Source organism: Crinia signifera, chromosome 9 (assembly GCF_055691185.1).
Source record: "Crinia signifera chromosome 9, ASM5569118v1, whole genome shotgun sequence".
Taxonomy (NCBI): Eukaryota; Metazoa; Chordata; class Amphibia; order Anura; family Myobatrachidae; genus Crinia; species Crinia signifera.
Genome location: NC_139225.1, coordinates 17,691,866 through 17,710,131, shown reverse-complemented (window position 1 = coordinate 17,710,131; position 18,266 = coordinate 17,691,866). Strand labels below are relative to the sequence as shown.

Here is an 18,266-nt window from a genome sequence, read left to right as displayed (position 1 = left end):
TTGGTCATCCAGGAGCAATTCAAATTATTTATGATCAATTATTTATAGACAAAACCAGTGCTGGCGGCTGCCAATCATAAAATGTGTACAATCAGAACCAAATCCTGCCATGTACCACATAACTGACCCTAAGAAGCACATATAAACACAATCTACTTAATTTGATATATATTTTTTAGGGCCTAGGGGTGCCGCGGAAAAATTATGATACTCTAGAAAAAGATTGGGAACCCCTGGCATATGGGGATTAAAGGTGCATACACACTGGGCGATATGCCTCAACGATATTGCTCAGCGATGTTACCGGGTCCCCTCACTGAGCACGCAGTTGTTGACAGTCTGCATGTGCTAATGGTATCCACCGGGACGTGCTGACTGTGTCCACTGGGACGTGCTGACTGTGTCCACCGGGACGTGCTAACGGTGTCCACCGGGACGTGCTAACGGTGACCATCAGGACGTGCTAACGGTGTCCATCAGGACGTGCTAACGGTGTCCATCAGGACATGCTAACGGTGTCCATCAGGACATGCTAACGGTGTCCATCAGGACATGCTAACGGTGTCCATCAGGACATGCTAACGGTGTCCATCAGGACATGCTAATGGTGTCCATCAGGACATGCTAATGGTGTCCATCAGGACATGCTAATGGTGTCCATCAGGACATGCTAATGGTGTCCATCAGGACGTGATAATGGTGTCCACCGGGACATGCTTTCAGTGAGCAGCAGGATGTGCTACCATTGTCAACCAGGATGTGCTAATGGTGACCATCAGGACGTGCTAATGGTGTCCACCGGGACGTGGTAACTGTGTCCATCGGGACGTGCTAATGGTGTCCATCAGGACATGCTAATGGTATCCATCAGGACATGCTAATGGTGTCCATCAGGACATGCTAATGGTATCCATCAGGACGTGATAATGGTGTCCACCGGGACATGCTTTCAGTGAGCAGCAGGATGTGCTACCATTGTCAACCAGGATGTGCTAATGGTGTCCATCAGGACGTGCTAATGGTGTCCACTGGGACATGCTTTCAGTGTGCAGCAGGACATGCTTCTGGTGTCCACTTGAACGTGCTAAAGGGGTCCACTAGGAAGTGCCAATGGTGTCCATCAGGACGTGCTTTTGGTGTCCAGCAGGAAGTGCTACCGGTGTCAACCAGGACGTGCTACCAGTGCCCACCAGGACGTGCTAATGGTGTCCATCAGGACGTGCTAATGGTGTCCATCAGGACGTGCTAATGGTGTCCATCAGGACGTGCTAATGGTGTCCATCAGGACGTGCTAATGGTGTCCATCAGGACGTGCTAATGGTGTCCATCAGGACGTGCTAATGGTGTCCATCAGGACGTGCTAATGGTGTCCATCAGGACGTGCTTTCGGTGTCCAGCAGGATGGGCTATTGGTGTCCAGCAAGACTTGCTTCCAGTGTCCAGCAGGACATGCTACCGGTGTCCACCAAGAGCACTATAAAGGCCCAACTAGAAAATCTATTAAAATTAACATAAAGGCGTTACCTACACAGCAACCAATCAGATTGCAGCTACCATTCTATAATACCTACTAGCTAAATGAAAGCTGGAATCTGATTGGATGATATGGGCAACAGCATGCATGATTCCATATTTGTTAGAAACTATGTGACTTCAAACAAGAAATTTGGCAAACATTCCCCCAACCCCCAAAAGATAGTTCTATCTGATGTCAAGGAGCGACGGTGCGGGTCCGGGAGGGATCTGCAAAATGCATACAGCCGGAACCACGCTGCGCTCGGCAATTTCAGCAGCAAAGATAAAGTTCTCCATCATATACTCAGCCGGTGAACTGCTGGAGAGAGCAGCCTGTGACCTCACTAAGCGCGCATGGTCACGCTGCGCTGGAAAATGTGGTTTTCCCAGAAGCCCTTTCAAGGACAAGACGCCCCTGCGGTTAAAAGAGAAAGGCCTTAGGAAAGATGAGGGGGAGCCACAGGGGTTCCACCCCCCCAAAAGTTAAAATAAGTTACCCTGAAATGTCTGTGTTCAGGAGGTGTCCCCGGGCTCCCCCTCCATCTGGCATACGTGGAACATTCCTGAGGAGTTCTTTGGAATAGGTGGTCTCAGACCACCAGAAGGGAATGTGAGATAGAGACTGTTCCACTAATAAGAAAAGGGGGGAAACACACAACGAACATCATATTATTATATACAGCGACAATATAGAAAGCAGCGTAGCACTGAAAAGTATTCACAGCGGTACTAGGAGAGGGGACCGACAATATCGGACATGGGGGGAAGCATGGTTGCCAACACTAGGGGAGAGATGTATCAAAGCTAAGAGAGAGATAAAGTACCAGCCAGTCAGCCCCTAACTGTCATGTTGCCATCTCTGTTTAAAAAATTACAGTTGACAGCTACTACTTTATACCATTCCAAGCTTTAAAACATATCCCCCTAGGTTTTAAATAGGGCATTATTATTATTATTATTATTAATAATAATACCAAGGATATTAATACAGATAGCTGTGAAACCTTTATTTCAATCGTCTTAGCACCAAACCTTCCCCAGGATCCCCAGTAGTATATTGCAAAGGAGGGAAATGTAGATGAGGCATGAGGCAAAAAAGGGAGGGGCTTATATGGGAATGTCCTGGCTCCTCATGGGCGGGTCTACAAACAAGACCAGGGAGGCGGCGGCCTCAGGGTCTACTTCCTATTGGCAAGGAATCACACGGGGCGCGAGGAAGCGGCTGTGCAATTATGTGTAGTTAAAAAGGCGAATGCGGTTGGAGACACCTGTAGGAGCCGCGGATCCCCATCTTAACGATCGGTCACAATTCTCATTGCATCGGTGGATATTGTGGAAATAGGTCTAGCTGATGAACATTAGGAATATATATTATATATATATATATATATATATATATATATATACACATACATCCAGATGGGGGGGTGTGAGTTTGGGGGTTTGACAACAGAACCTGCTTCCCACCAAGTAAGAAAAAAATACAAATAAAATTTGTATGTCCAATTATACTATATATATATATATATATATATATATATATATATATATATATATATATATATATATATATGTCCCTTTCTAGACCATGGTGGCTCAGCATGTAGAAACATCATGTGTCTGTCAGAAATTGTGGTGGGATCCCAAAGCATATGACAATCAGGTGCACAAAAACAGACCAATGAACCCCCTTTCTGCAGCTGGCGCGCCTCTATTCTAGACCGATCCTGATCATAACTAAGAGACTTTTCTTTATAAATCCGTCGGCATGGATCCAGAAACAGTCCTCCGTGTAATAGACAAAGAGGGGGGTAGGGACATTCTAAAAGCAGATTGGGAGATAATTAAGTGTTAAGGAAAGAAATATAAAAACAACCCAAAAAGGGTAGCAACGCAAAGCCTAAATTTAGTCTCTCTCTCTCTTTTCTTTTTAGCTGCTGAATATTATGCTGCTCGAAAGGAGGTGAGACAAGCTCCCTAAGACGTGTGACTCTGAGTTCCAAAATCTCGGTAACAACATAAACTAGGTTATCACACTCCATAGACGAGAGGTCTGTGGCATTTGTGGCTTATTAACAGAGACACCGGCAGGTTATCTGTGCTGTATTAATATGACACTGCCATGTTTTCAGGATGACGCTGACACACCTTCCTTAAAATATGTCACCGCTTCATTCATTTAAGTGGAAACTGCATTTTCTGATCTACCTGGAAACTGTGTTCCATCATGTAGGTAGACTTTTATGTTTGCTCAAGCCAAGTGGGAGCCATCTTGAATCCATCCTGTCAGCCATTTTGTAACTCACAGCTTTAACATTGCCCAGCCTATCTCTGTTAGGAAGTCTTTCTATTTGGTTCCCAATGATATTTATCACCTCTATCAAAGGAACATCACTGACAGGTTCCCCTTATGCAAATTCCAACACAACCAAAATCAATATTTATCATTACCGGGTCTCTTTGTCGAGCGTTGCATCGAACAGGAAATGATTATCGTTATCTCACGTTCATTGAAAATAAGATTTAAAGGTTAAAAAATTTCAATAAATTAATGATCAAGGGGTTGACCGCATGAATTGGTCAAGGTGAACTCATTCCGATACGACTTCCGGTGACCAAGTTGTGGGTGGACATTTCCACGACCAACAAACGTGATACCAAAAATAAAAATTCTCTCCAGAAAGCGGCTGATTGCCGTCAAAGTGCAGCGTTCTATTGTTTCATCTTCCACATCGCTCCAAATAACGAATCCTCCACATGACTGAGCTTAACAGTCTGACTGAAGCTCTCCACCATGTATGGTGTCCCCCCGCGATGGACTCTGGGCACTCCTGTGTGCCTAGAGCCAGACTCCATCAACAGGTGAAAGGACAGGAGGTTCAGCCTCCGCGCAGTGGGCCATGCACTGGACTAGACACCAACGTGGACATCCAAAGTTGGGTTTACCAGCCCGGAATGCACCCCGCCTGACACTTAGGCTGCGAGTACACAAAACACGCATCTCTTTCAGCAGATGACACAGACAGAAAGCTATCTTGGATCCCAAGGAAATTCTCATGGGTGTGAAGAGATAAAATAACGTGTCCTGGCGGGAAATTAGAGGTAACAGCTCACGGGGCTCTTTATGGCTTTTGAGGTCCAGGTGACAGGACAACCGGGGTAGAAAGTCCATCAACGCTGAGGGTCGGAACATGGATCTGGTTGCTTCCGTTGGTTGGGAACTAGAATAATGAAAGTGATTGGGATAAGTCAGAGAATCATAGGGAATGCTCCCATTCCCCTCCTCACATCATGCCACTGCCCCTGTCACATGCAGCCCTGTCCTCACAGACATCTCTCATCTCCTGATATAATCTGTGCTGCTGGGGACCCTGCTCCTCCCACTATATAACTCTCAGTCTGTGGCTTCCTGCTGCCCCCATTCCCCTCCTCACATCATGTCACTGCCCCTGTCACATACAGCCCTGTCCTCACAGACATCTCTCATCTCCTGATATAATCTGTGCTGCGGGGGACCCTGCTCCTCCAACTATATAACTCTCAGTCTGTGGCCTCCTGCTGCCGCCATTCCCCTCCTCACATCATGTCACTGCCCCTGTCACATGTAGCCCTGTCCTCACTGACACATCCCTCATCTCCTGATATACTCGGTGCTGCTGGGGACCCTGTTCCTCCAACTATACAACTCTCAGTCTGTGGCTTCCTGCTGCCCCCATTCCCCTCCTGACACCACGTCACTTCCCGGTCACATGCAACCCTGTCCTCAATGACACATCCCTTATCTCCTGATATACTCTGTGCTGCTGGGGACCCTGCTCCTCCCACTATATAACTCGCAGTCTGTGGCTTCCTGCTGCTTCCATTCCTCTCCTCACATCATGTCACTGTCCCTGTCACATGCAGCCCTGTCCTCACTGACACATCACCCATCTCCTGATATACTCTGTGCTGCTGTGAGAACTGGACAGCCAAACTTACCTGGAAGGACAACTTTGCAGGACTTCGGGGGGCGATCGGGCTGAGGGTGCTCCAGAAATGGATAGACGGTGGCAGTGAACTTGGGGTGAGCAGTAGAGGAGTCTGAAAACACACAAAAAGCACCATCATTAAATGTTTTTGTCTTTATACATTTAAATGGAAAGGATACCACCAAATAACAGCAAACAGATGGCGCTGGGGAAGCAAGTCTAGTGTTGCACCGTTCAGGCGCACTCAGCCGCCGGCGCTGACAATACTGTTACATTGTAACTGGATGTCCTGGTTGGGTGCCCGACAGGGGGGATCCCGACGGTCAGTATTCCGACGTCAGAATCCTGACGGCCGGGGCTCAGACAGGGGGGACCCTGACTCACTGGGGCTATTCTCCCTTGTCCACGACCCCCATAGAAGGAGAATAGCACCTGTGGCAAGTGAAGCGAGCCACCAAGCCCGCAAGGAGCTTCTTTGCTCTCGCCCCCCTGTCGGAGCACTGGCAGTAGGGGTTCCAACATCCGGATCCTGACCGTCGGGATCCCCCCTGTCAAACCGCCATACCACACCCATCCTGGTGCTGCTGAGTAGACCAATTGAACTGCAATTTAGAAGACTAGGTGCTACAGTAATTGGGGGTCCATACTGACAGGTGACGACACTGACACAAAAAACAATGTGAAAAACTCAAGCATTTTCCTGTCAGCTTTTTGCTTGTGTCGGCTTTTTTCTCATATTGACCTCATGCCTCTTACCAGTGAATGAGAGGTGATGACTGAAGACGCACTTCCAGGAGCCAGTAAGGAGTTAACTGTAACGTTCATCTTCTCATGTCCTATGACCGATGAGAATGGAAGTTCTAAGTCTTTTGGCTTCTTTCCTTTCACAGGTTGTCCCTCAGGACATGTAACTGGGGTAGGGTTGTCCTCCTTCTTGTCCTCCTCGTGGGGCTCTGTCTTCATCTTTACATCATCATTCTCTGGAGAGTTAATCACGACCAAAATCTCCTGGGCAAGTGGCTGATCCGTCACCAAGGTCTTCAACTCAGGGAGAGAAGCAAGAAAGACCTGAGGCTCGGACAGGTCATCAATGTCGGTGGCTGTGTCTTCAAGAGGGCCTTCGACCTTTATTTCAGGAGTTGGTGGATCTACGGTCACCTATATAGGAAGGAGAGGTTAGATATTTGTTCTGAGAAGACTGGCTGCCCCTAAAATAATGCTTGCTGTCTAGGAGATTTGTATACATATTAAGGGTTCTGTCAGGTGTAGTGGACCAGAACCTAAATGTATTTGCAAGGAGCTGTTGTAGGTGGAGGTCTCAGTAAAGAACCACCAAGTGGGAAGTGTTGATGAGAAGTGGACAACCCTATGATACCAGGATATTGCTGGAGCAAACCAGGTCCTGACCCAGTTTGAGAGAGACTACCCAGCTACTGGTTGCTTGAGGCTCCACCATGGATGCTACCAGAGATATTCCTGGATCCAATATCAGTAGCCTCTAGTGTTATAGGTAAGACTGGGTCATACCTTAAAGGCACTTATTAGGGATCCCAGTACCACCGTGGCAACTAGCTGCCTGTCCTACGCCCTCCACCACCATATCGGACCGGTATAGATGTACAAATAGTCCTTACGTGTAGCTGTAGTTCTTTGGAGCTTTGGATGTTGACTTCTACTGACAGGTCTCCGTCGCTCTGTTCTGCTGCCTCGTATGATGGGATGTCAAAGCTTTGACTTTTGTCCTCTTGCAAGAGTGGAGCTTCAGTTGGGGTCAAGACTTCCAGTTTGCTAGATTTGTTCTGTGTGGCAGGTGGAGACTGCAGCGATTGGATGGTGAAAGTGGAGTAGAGGCCGGAGCGCATGTATTCATTGCGGCTGGTCTTGGGGCTGCTCCTCGACATCTTTGGGACATAGGGCGAGCTGTCTCCGGATCTGGGAGGCTGGGTCAGTTCAGGCACCGCCTCGCTACATTTGCCATTCTCCTTTGCGGTCTCGCAGTTGCCGGGATCTGGATAGCACACAAACTTGTACACAAACTTTTGTCCACTGACTTTCTTGATGATATTCTGAAACAAAAATTAAAACAAACTCACAGCAAAGCTCACCTGATAAGACTAATATCTCACAGCAAAGCTTACCTGGTTACACTAATATCTAACAGCTAAGCTCATCTGATTATACTAATATCTCACAGCAAAGCTAACCTGGTTATAATATCTCACGGCAAAGCTCATCTGATTATACTAATATCTCACAGCAAAGCTTACCCGGTTATAATATCTCACGGCAAAGCTCACCTGATTATACTAATATCTCACAGCAAAGCTTACCTGGTTATACTTATATCTCACAACAAAGCTTACCTGTTTATACTAATATCTCCCAGCAAAGCTCACCTGATTATACTAATAACTCACAGCAAAGCTTACCTGGTTATACTAATATCTCACAGCTAAGTTCACCTGATTATACTAATATCTCACAGCTAAACTCATCTGAGTATACTAATATCTCACAGCTAAGCTCATCTGATTATACTAATATCTCACAGCAAAGCTTACCTGGTTATATTAATATCTCACAACAAAGGTTACCTAGTTATACTAATATCTCCCAGCAAAGCTCACCTGATTATAATAATATCTTATAGCAAAGCTTACCTGGTTATACTAATATCTCACAGCAAAGCTCACCTGATTATACTAATATCTCACAGCTAAACTCATCTGAAAATACTAATATCTCACAGCTAAGCTTATCTGGTTATACTAATATCACATAGCTAAGCTCACCTGCTTATACTAATATCTCACAGCTAACCTCACTTGATTATACTAACATCTTCTAACCTGGTTATAGTAATATCTCACAGCTAAACTCATCTGCTTATACTAATATCATCTCACAACTAAGCTAACCTGGTTATACTAATATCTCACAGCTAAGCTCACCTGCTTATCTCTTATATATTTGGCTACATCTGTCACTCAAAGTGTGTCTGGAGATGTAACGCTGGGTGGAGCCTCTGACTCACATGACTGACTCACATGACAGAGAACCAGCCCAGTGAGCCCACAGACAGTGCCAGACACCCTCTGCCTCTCCATGTTACACAGCAACGACACAACTACTCACCAGACACACCAGGTGAGCGCCCCACATACCTCCCAACATGACCCTCTCCAGGAGGGACAGAATGCTCTGTTTGTGGACTTCCATCTTAATTTATGATTGTCATCACCTGTTTTAAACAGGGTAATTGATAAGAAAGGTGTTTAAGCACAGGTGATGGTAATCCATAAATTAAGAAGAAAGTCCAGAAACAGAGCAATGTGTCCCTCCTGGAGAGGGTCATGTTGGAAGGTATGCACCTCCCTCCCTCCCCCCCCCACCCCATTCACGGCATCCCCACGATTAAATGGCACATGCAAAACACTGACTTGGCTATGGTCGACAATGAAAAAGGTTGACACGATTTATTTTTCACTTTTTCAATGTTTTCATATTCATTCTCATGTGTCGACATGGACACCAATGAAGTGCCACACTTATGACAACATTTACATGTTTTGATTTTTTCTTGTGGCGATTCGCAGCACGCCCCGCGACCCCCATCCCGCGATTTGCAGCACACCCCCCGCAATTTGCGCCAACCCCCCGGGCCCCCCCTCCCGCGGTTCACGGTGCCCCCCACGACCCCCCCTACCGCGATTCCCCACCCCTGACCCCCCCTCCTGTCATTGCGGCAAACCCCCGCCCCCGCGACCCACCCTCCCGCGATTCACTGCAACCCCCCGCGCCTCCCACGATTCGCGGCACCCACACAACCCCCCCCGCGATCCCCCCTCCTGCAATTCACGGCATCCACCCACGACCCCTCCTCCCGTGATTCGCGGACACCCCTCACCGCGGCACGCCCCGCGACCCCCCTCCCGCGATTTGCAGCACACCCCCCGCAATTTGCGTCAACCCCCCGGGCCCCCCCTCCCGCGGTTCACGGTGCCCCCCACGACCCCCCCTACCGCGATTCCCCACCCCTGACCCCCCTCCTGTCATTGCGGCAACCCCACGCCCCCGCGACCCACCCTCCCGCGATTCACTGCAACCCCCCGCGCCTCCCACGATTCGCGGCACCCACACACCACCCCCCCGCGACCCCCCCTCCCGCAATTCACGGCATCCACCCACGACCCCTCCTCCCGTGATTCGCGGACACCCCTCACCTCTATGAGGCTATGGTCGACAATGAAAAAGGTTGACATGAGTTTTTTAAGATTTATTTTTCTTTTTTTGAATGTTTTCATAATTATTCTCATGTGTCGACATGGACACCGATGAAGTGCCACACTTATGTCAACATTTACATGTGTTGAACTTTCTGTGTTGATTTTTTCTTGTAGCAATTTTTTTCCAGTGACAACTATGAACTATGTGCACGTCAACCTACACATCGTCAACCAATTCTTTGTATAATATATAACACCTGTTCTGTTTTACTGTAGGTGTTTTAAGTCAGACCTTTTACTGCTACTATTACTGTTTATGTAAATGCATTCTGAATGACAGCAACATCCTTCTACAAGAATATATAACCAACTAGGTGATTCATCGCGCCCTGTGCCCCCCCCCCACCGCAATTCACGGACCCCCAGCGCACCCCCCTCCCGCGATTCGCAACCCCCCCTCGCGCAATTCACGCCCCCTCCAACGCTTTGCGGACCCCCGCCCTCTCCCGCGATTCGCCGACACCTGCGCCCCCCCTCCCTTGATTCACGGCACCCCCCGCGCCCCTCCCGCAATTCACGGCACCCCTAAGCCCCTCTTTAGTCCCCTGTATACTCACACACCCCTATCACTACCCAGCTTCCTGCTCTCCTGAACCGTAACTTCCACCACTGGGGAGTCGCTGACGCTGTTTTGCCCACATGCCCCTATCATGCCTCATAGCCCAGCCTCCTGCTCTCATGCACCCGAACTCCCACCCAGTAGGAGGAGACACTGACTAAGGGCCACCATCCTGTACTCCTGTACTGCCACGCTGGACCCTCACCCACTGGCAGAAGCTGCACAGTATCTCCCACCCTCCTCTTTAGTCCCCCTTATGCCCACACACCCCTATCACTACCCAGCCTCCTGTTTTCCTGTGTCGTGACCTCCACCAGTGGGGAGCCGCTGACTCAGAAACACCCTACTATACTATTGCACACACACACCTAAACAACATGCACACACAGCCCCCCCCCACACCCACAAATGTCACTGTACCCTCCACACTATCAATGTACATCTTACTCTGTAACCGCTTTTTAATTAAACAAAACAATACACACCCCCTTCCACATCATATGCTCTCTATTTAACACATTTCACCTATAACTCAAGTTGCAATACAGGCCATCTTTCATACAATTCTAACCATCTTTCTCATATACAAATGTTCACAAATTAAGGGGGCGCAGCCCCTTACGACGGTGTGAAGAGCGCCCGTAGGGCGCGATGAATCACCTAGTACTTATATCTTCTCACAGCTAAGCTCACCTGGTTATACAAATATGTCATAACAAAGCTCACTTATTTATACTAATATTTAACAGATAAATTTGCCAGATTATACTATATAACAGCTAAGATTACCTGTTTATCTAATATAGTGGTTCCCAACCCTGGTCCTCAAGTACCCCCAACAGTGCACGTTTTCCAGGTCACCCAGCAGGTGCACTCATTATTCAGGCACATTTGAAAAGATCCACAGGTGGAGCTAATTATAACACTTGTGAGTCTGTGTGGAGACCTGCAAAACATGCACTGTTGGGGGTACTTGAGGACCAGGGTTGGCAACCACTAATATATTACAGTTAAACTCAAGCTCACCTGATATTTCACAGCAAAGCTCACCAGATTACTTATATCTCACAGCTAAACTCATCTGTTTATATGAATACCTCACAGCAAAACTTACCTGATTATACTAATATCTCACAGCTAAGCTTACCTGTTTATACTAAGATCTCAGTTAAGATCACCTGATTATACTTATATTTCCAACTAAGCTCACCTAATTATACTAATATCTCACAGCTAAGCTCACGTGGTTATATTAATATATCACAGCAAAGCTAACCTGGTTATACTAATAACTCACAGCTAAACTCACCTGATTATACTAATATCTCACAGCTAAACTCACCTGATTATACTAATATCTCACAGCTAAGCTCACATGATTATACTAATTGCAGAGCTAAGATCACCTGTTTATAGTAATACAGTACATCAGACCTCAACAGACCAAGTTGTACTAATATACATACTAATATCTCAGCTCATACAGTTAAATTAATATTTTATTGCTCAGGTTTTTTTTGTAGTAATATACTAGCGCTCCATTCAGCTGGTTCTACTAATATCTCAAAGCCCAGCTCATGTGGTCATAACAATAACTTAGGACTTAGGGCCTTATTTTGGTTCATTCTTTCTGACAAAATCCTTCTTAGATGGACAAAACCATGTGCACTGCAGGGGGGCAGATGTAACATGTGCAGAGAGAATTAGATTTGGGTGAGTAATTTTGTTTCTGTGCAGGGAAAATACTGACTTCTTTATTTTTACACTGCAATATAGATCTCACTTTGAAGTAAAACCCCACCCAAATCTAATTCTCTCTGCACAAGTAACACCTGCCCCACCTGCAGTGCATATGGTTTTGCCCATCTAAGAAGGATTTTGTCAGAAAGAATGAACCAAAATAAGGCCCTTAGTCTCACGTTGTCTTCCTTATATACCAGAGCCAGCTCACATGGCCCAAACATTAACTCAGGGCCTAGTCTCGCGTGGTCTTACTAATATACCAGATCCCAGCTCACGTGGTCCTAACAATAATTCAGGTCCTAGTTTCTTGTGGTCTTACTAATATAACAGAGCCCAGCTCACGTGGTCCTAACAATAACTCAGGGCTTAGTCTCTTGTGGTCTTACTAATATACCAGAGCCTAGCTCACGTGGTCCTAACAATAACTTAGGGCCTAGTCTCTTGTTGTCTTACTAATATAACAGAGCCCAGCTTACGTGGTCCTTACAATAACTCAGGACTTAGTCTCTTGTGGTCTAACTAATATACCAGAGCCAGCTCACGTGGTCCTAACAATAACTCAGGGCTTAGTCTCTTGTGGTCTTACTAATATACCAGAGCTAGCTCACGTGGTCCTAACAATTGCTCAGGGCTTAGTTTCTTGTGGTCTTACTAATATACCATGGCCCAGCTCACGTGGTCCTAACAATAACTCAGGGCTTAATCTCACGTGGTCTTACTAATAACCAGAGCCAGTTCACATGGCCCTAACATTAACTCAGGGCCTAGTCTCGCGTGGTCTTACTAATATACCAGAGCCCAGCTCACGTGGTCCTAACAATAATTCAGGTCCTAGTTTCTTGTGGTCTTACTAATATAACAGAGCCCAGCTCACATGGTCCTAACAATTACTCAGGGCTTAGTCTCTTGTGGTCTTACTAATATACTAGAGCCCAGCTCACGTGGTCCTAACAATAACTCAGGGCCTAGTCTCTCGTGGTCTTACTAATAACCAGAGCCCAGCTCACGTGGTCCTAACAATAACTCAGGACCTAGTCTCATGTGGTCTTACTAATAACCAGAGCCCAGCTCACGTGGTCCTAACAATAACTCAGGGCTTAGTCTCTTGTGGTCTTACTAATATACCAGAGCCCAGCTCACATGGTCCTAACAATAACTCAGGGCTTAGTCTCACGTGGTCTTACTAATATACCAGAGCCCAGCTAACGTGGTCCTAACACTAACTCAGGGCTTAGTCTCTTGTGGGCTTACTAATATACCAGATCCCAGCTCACGTGGTCCTAACAATAATTCAGGTCCTAGTTTCTTGTGGTCTTACTAATATAACAGAGTCCAGCTCACGTGGTCCTAACAATAACTCAGGGCTTAGTCTCTTGTGGTCTTACTAATATACCAGAGCCCAGCTCACATGGTCTTAACAATAACTCAGTGCCTAGTCTCTCGTGGTCTTACTAATATACCAGAGCCCAGCTTACGTGGTCCTTACAATAACTCAGGGCTTAGTCTCTTGTGGTCTTACTAATATACCAGAGCCAGCTCACGTGGTCCTAACAATAGCTCAGGGCTTAGTTTCTTGTGGTCTTACTAATATACCAGAGCCCAGCTCACGTGGTCCTAACAATAACTCAGGGCTTAGTCTCATGTGGTCTTACTAATAGCCAGAGCCCAGCTCACGTGGTCCTAACACTAACTCAGGGCTTAGTCTCTTGTGGTCTTACTAATATACCAGAGCCCAGCTCACGTGGTCCTAACAATAACTCAGGGCTTAGTCTCACGTGGTCTTACTAATATACCAGAGCCCAGCTCACGTGGTCCTATCACTAACTCAGGGCTTAGTCTCTTGTGGGCTTACTAATATACCAGAGCCAGCTCACGTGGTCCTAACAATAACTCAGGTCCTAGTCTCTTGTGGTCTTACTAATATACGGGAGCCCATCTCATGTGGTCCTAACAATAACTAAGGTCCTAGTTTCTTGTGGTCTTACTAATATAACAGAGCCCAGCTCACGTGGTCCTAACAATAACTCAGGGCTTAGTCTCACGTGGTCTTACTAATAACCAGAGCCCAGCTCACGTGGTCCTAACAATAACTCAGGGCTTAGTCTCTTGTGGTCTTACTAATATACCAGAGCCCAGCTCATGTGGTCCTAACAATAACTAAGGTCCTAGTTTCTTGTGGTCTTACTAATATAACAGAGCCCAGCTCATGTGGTCCTAACAATAACTCAGGGCTTAGTCCCACGTGGTCTTACTAATAACCAGAGCCCAGCTCACGTGGTCCTAACAATAACTCAGGGCTTAGTCTCTAGTGGTCTTACTAATATATCAGAGCCCAGCTCACGTGGTCCTAACAATAACTCAGGGCCTAGTCTCTCGTGGTCTTACTAATATACCAGAGCCCAGTTCACGTGGTCCTAACAATAACTCAGGGCCTAGTCTCTTGTGGTCTTACTAATATACCAGAGCCCAGCTCACGTGGTCCTAACAATAACTCAGGGCTTAGTCTCATGTGGTCTTACTAATAGCCAGAGCCCAGCTCACGTGGTCCTAACACTAACTCAGGGCTTAGTCTCTTGTGGTCTTACTAATATACCAGAGCCCAGCTCACGTGGTCCTAACAATAACTCAGGGCTTAGTCTCACGTGGTCTTACTAATATACCAGAGCCCAGCTCACGTGGTCCTATCACTAACTCAGGGCTTAGTCTCTTGTGGGATTACTAATATACCAGAGCCAGCTCACGTGGTCCTAACAATAACTCAGGTCCTAGTCTCTTGTGGTCTTACTAATATACGGGAGCCCATCTCATGTGGTCCTAACAATAACTAAGGTCCTAGTTTCTTGTGGTCTTACTAATATAACAGAGCCCAGCTCACGTGGTCCTAACAATAACTCAGGGCTTAGTCTCACGTGGTCTTACTAATAACCAGAGCCCAGCTCACGTGGTCCTAACAATAACTCAGGGCTTAGTCTCTTGTGGTCTTACTAATATACCAGAGCCCAGCTCATGTGGTCCTAACAATAACTAAGGTCCTAGTTTCTTGTGGTCTTACTAATATAACAGAGCCCAGCTCATGTGGTCCTAACAATAACTCAGGGCTTAGTCCCACGTGGTCTTACTAATAACCAGAGCCCAGCTCACGTGGTCCTAACAATAACTCAGGGCTTAGTCTCTAGTGGTCTTACTAATATATCAGAGCCCAGCTCACGTGGTCCTAACAATAACTCAGGGCCTAGTCTCTCGTGGTCTTACTAATATACCAGAGCCCAGTTCACGTGGTCCTAACAATAACTCAGGGCCTAGTCTCTTGTGGTCTTACTAATATACCAGAGCCCAGCTCACGTGGTCCTAACAATAACTCAGGGCTTAGTCTCACGTGGTCTTACTAATATACCAGAGCCCAGCTCATGTGGCCAAAACAATAACTCAGGGCTTAGTCTCACAAAGTCTTACTAAGATACTAAGATAACTCAGGGCCTAGTCTCTTGTGGTCTTACTAATATACCAGAGCCAGCTCACGTGGTCCTAACAATAACTCAGGGCTTAGTCTCACGTGGTCTTACTAATATACCAGAGCCCAGCTCATGTGGTCCTAACAATAACTAAGGTCCTAGTTTCTTGTGGTCTTACTAATATAACAGAGCCCAGCTCACGTGGTCCTAACAATAACCCAGGGCTTAGTCTCATGTGGTCTTACTAATAACCAGAGCCCAGCTCACGTGGTCTTAACACTAACTCAGGGCTTAGTCTCTTGTGGGCTTACTAATATACCAGAGCCAGCTCACGTGGTCCTAACAATAACTCAGGGCTTAGTCTCTTGTGGTCTTACTAATATACCAGAGCCCAGCTCACGTGGTCCTAACAATAACTCAGGGCTTAGTCTCACGTGGTCTTACTAATATACCAGAGCCCAGCTCACGTGGTGCTAACAATAACTCAGGGCTTAGTCTCACGTGGTCTTACTAATATACCAGAGCCCAGCTCACGTGGTCCTAACACTAACTCAGGGCTTAGTCTCACGTGGTCTTACTAATATACCAGAGCCCAGCTCATGTGGTCACAAGAACATCTCAGCAGCGAACATCTCTTATCGTAGTAGTATCTCAGAGCGCGGCTCAGCTTATCGTAGTAGTATCTCAGAGCGCGGCTCACCTTATCGTAGTAGTATCTCAGAGCGCGGCTCACCTTATCGTAGTAGTATCTCAGAGCGCGGCTCACTTTATTGTAGTAGTATCTCAGAGCGCGGCTCACCTTATCATAGTAATATCTCAGAGCGTGGCTCACCTTATCGTAGTAGTATCTCAGAGCGCGGCTCACCTTATCGTAGTACTATCTCAGAGCGCGGCGCACCTTATCGTAGTAGTATCTCAGAGCGCGGCGCACCTTATCGTAGTAGTATCTCAGAGCGCGGCTCACCTTATCGTAGTAGTATCTCAGAGCGCGGCTCACCTTATCGTAGTACTATCTCAGAGCGCGGCTCACCTTATCGTAGTAATATCTCAGAGCGCGGCTCATCTTATCGTAGTAGTATCTCAGAGCGTGGCTCACCTTATTGTAGTAGTATCTCAGAGCGCGGCTCACCTTATCGTAGTAGTATCTCAGAGCGTGGCTCACCTTATCGTAGTACTATCTCAGAGCGCGGCTCACCTTATCGTAGTAGTATCTCAGAGCGTGGCTCACCTTATCGTAGTACTATCTCAGAGCGCGGCTCACCTTATCGTAGTAGTATCTCAGAGCGTGGCTCACCTTATCGTAGTAGTATCTCAGAGCGTGGCTAACCTTATCGTAGTAGTATCTCAGAGCGCGGCTCAGCTTATCGTAGTAGTACCTCAGAGCGCGGCTCACCTTATCGTAGTAGTATCTCAGAACGCGGCTCACCTTATCGTAGTAGTATCTCAGAGCGCGGCTCACCTTATCGTAGTAGTATCTCAGAGCGTGGCTCACCTTATCGTAGTAGTATCTCAGAGCGCGGCTCACCTTATCGTAGTAGTATCTCAGAGCGCGGCTCAGCTTGTCGTAGTTCATGTTGGTCTTGTTTTTACGTAGGCCCCACAGTCGGGCGACCTCCTCGGCATCCAGGAGTTTAAATTCCCCATCGTTGGACGTCCAGGAGATGAGGTGCCGGTGGCTCTGCTCCTCCAGTAGCTGCAAGAGAAACTGCCAGAGAGTCCCAGAAGGGTCCATCTCTGGGATACCAGACAAGAGCGTAAGTCGGGGGCACGAGACATGGGGAGAGAGTGACAGTCAGTGCAAAAGAGGAGAAGATGGCTTTCACACCGGAGGTAACATGAAAGCGAGCGCATGGACACAAGAGATAGAGGATTGGTGAGAGAAGGACACAGATTAGGAAGACGACAGAATTGCCATGAGGTGGAAGGACAGAAAAGAGACATAGAAGCTTGGTGGGGGTCAATATTGACTGCACAGCGGCCAATGTTGGGATCACATCTGAATCTCACCTGACGCTCTCATTACGCTCCATGCTTCCCCTCTCACCGCTCAGTACTCTCCCCCACTGCGCTACTCTCCTGATCGCTCTCCCCCGCTCTCATGGCGTTTTACAAGTAGATGGTGTTGTTACAGAAGCGTACACTGCATGACAGAGCAGCCACAGAGTGGGAGGAACAGGGGACAGGATAAAGCAGCGAATGAATTGACAGCACAACATGCTTTTGCTCCCCCCCACCCCCCCTCGCTCCATCACCCACATTTATTCCTTTTCATCATCATTATTATTATTATTTTCCCCAAGGTTCCGCTCTTACCTGTCCGGAGTCTCTCAGGCGTCCCTCCTAGCGTTCGGTGCCTGGTTCATGCTTCTCCTGGGGGGTCCAAGACTCACAACCAGTCCCTGCAACCGTAAGGCTGCAGAGAGACAGGTCTGAAACATGGTCCTGGGCACAGGGAAGAGAAAGAGAGAGAATGGCTGAATGTTTTTCTCCAGGGCCTTCTATATACATATACACAGGTGTCGCTCTAAATTCCGCTCCCTCGCCTCTCCATCGCCCTCTGGCCCTCTGTTTCCTCCTGGTGTTATGAAGCCCCAGCGTCTGGCTGTCTCTCCCCCTTCTCCCAGCAGTAGACACAGGAGAAAATCCTAGTTCACGTCAGAGAGAAGGGAAAGGAGGAGAGAGGAGGTGACATGGGAGGAGAGAGGAGGCACAGGGCCCTGCATTCTCATAAATAGTAAGAGAC

The 18,266-nt window shown here is 47.3% G+C and overlaps 1 protein-coding gene across 4 annotated transcripts in view; it reads right to left on the bottom strand.

Moving 5' to 3' along the window:
- Nucleotides 1-18,247, bottom strand: part of ELK1 (ETS transcription factor ELK1) — a 19,435-nt gene extending 1,188 nt beyond the window's left edge. Inside the window, exons 1-8 of one of the 4 annotated variants that reach the window (XR_014460999.1) lie at nucleotides 17,837-18,247; nucleotides 17,531-17,663; nucleotides 17,049-17,257; nucleotides 7,118-7,549; nucleotides 6,240-6,641; nucleotides 5,494-5,595; nucleotides 2,013-4,736; nucleotides 1-1,930 (exon numbers count right to left, since the gene is read on the bottom strand). The exon at nucleotides 1-1,930 is cut by the window's left edge and continues 1,188 nt beyond it. Coding sequence is in view for 2 of the 4 variants with exons in the window: in XM_083161231.1 (XP_083017357.1) it covers nucleotides 4,638-4,736; nucleotides 5,494-5,595; nucleotides 6,240-6,641; nucleotides 7,118-7,549; nucleotides 17,049-17,257; nucleotides 17,531-17,543 (1,257 nt within the window). In the remaining 2 variants the exon portion in view is untranslated. Of the gene's footprint in view, nucleotides 4,737-5,493; nucleotides 5,596-6,239; nucleotides 6,642-7,117; nucleotides 7,550-17,048; nucleotides 17,258-17,530; nucleotides 17,664-17,836 lie in introns of all 4 variants that reach the window. The other 3 variants (XR_014460998.1, XM_083161231.1, XM_083161232.1) reach the window with 3 other exon arrangements.
- Nucleotides 18,248-18,266: the final 19 nt, after the last annotated feature.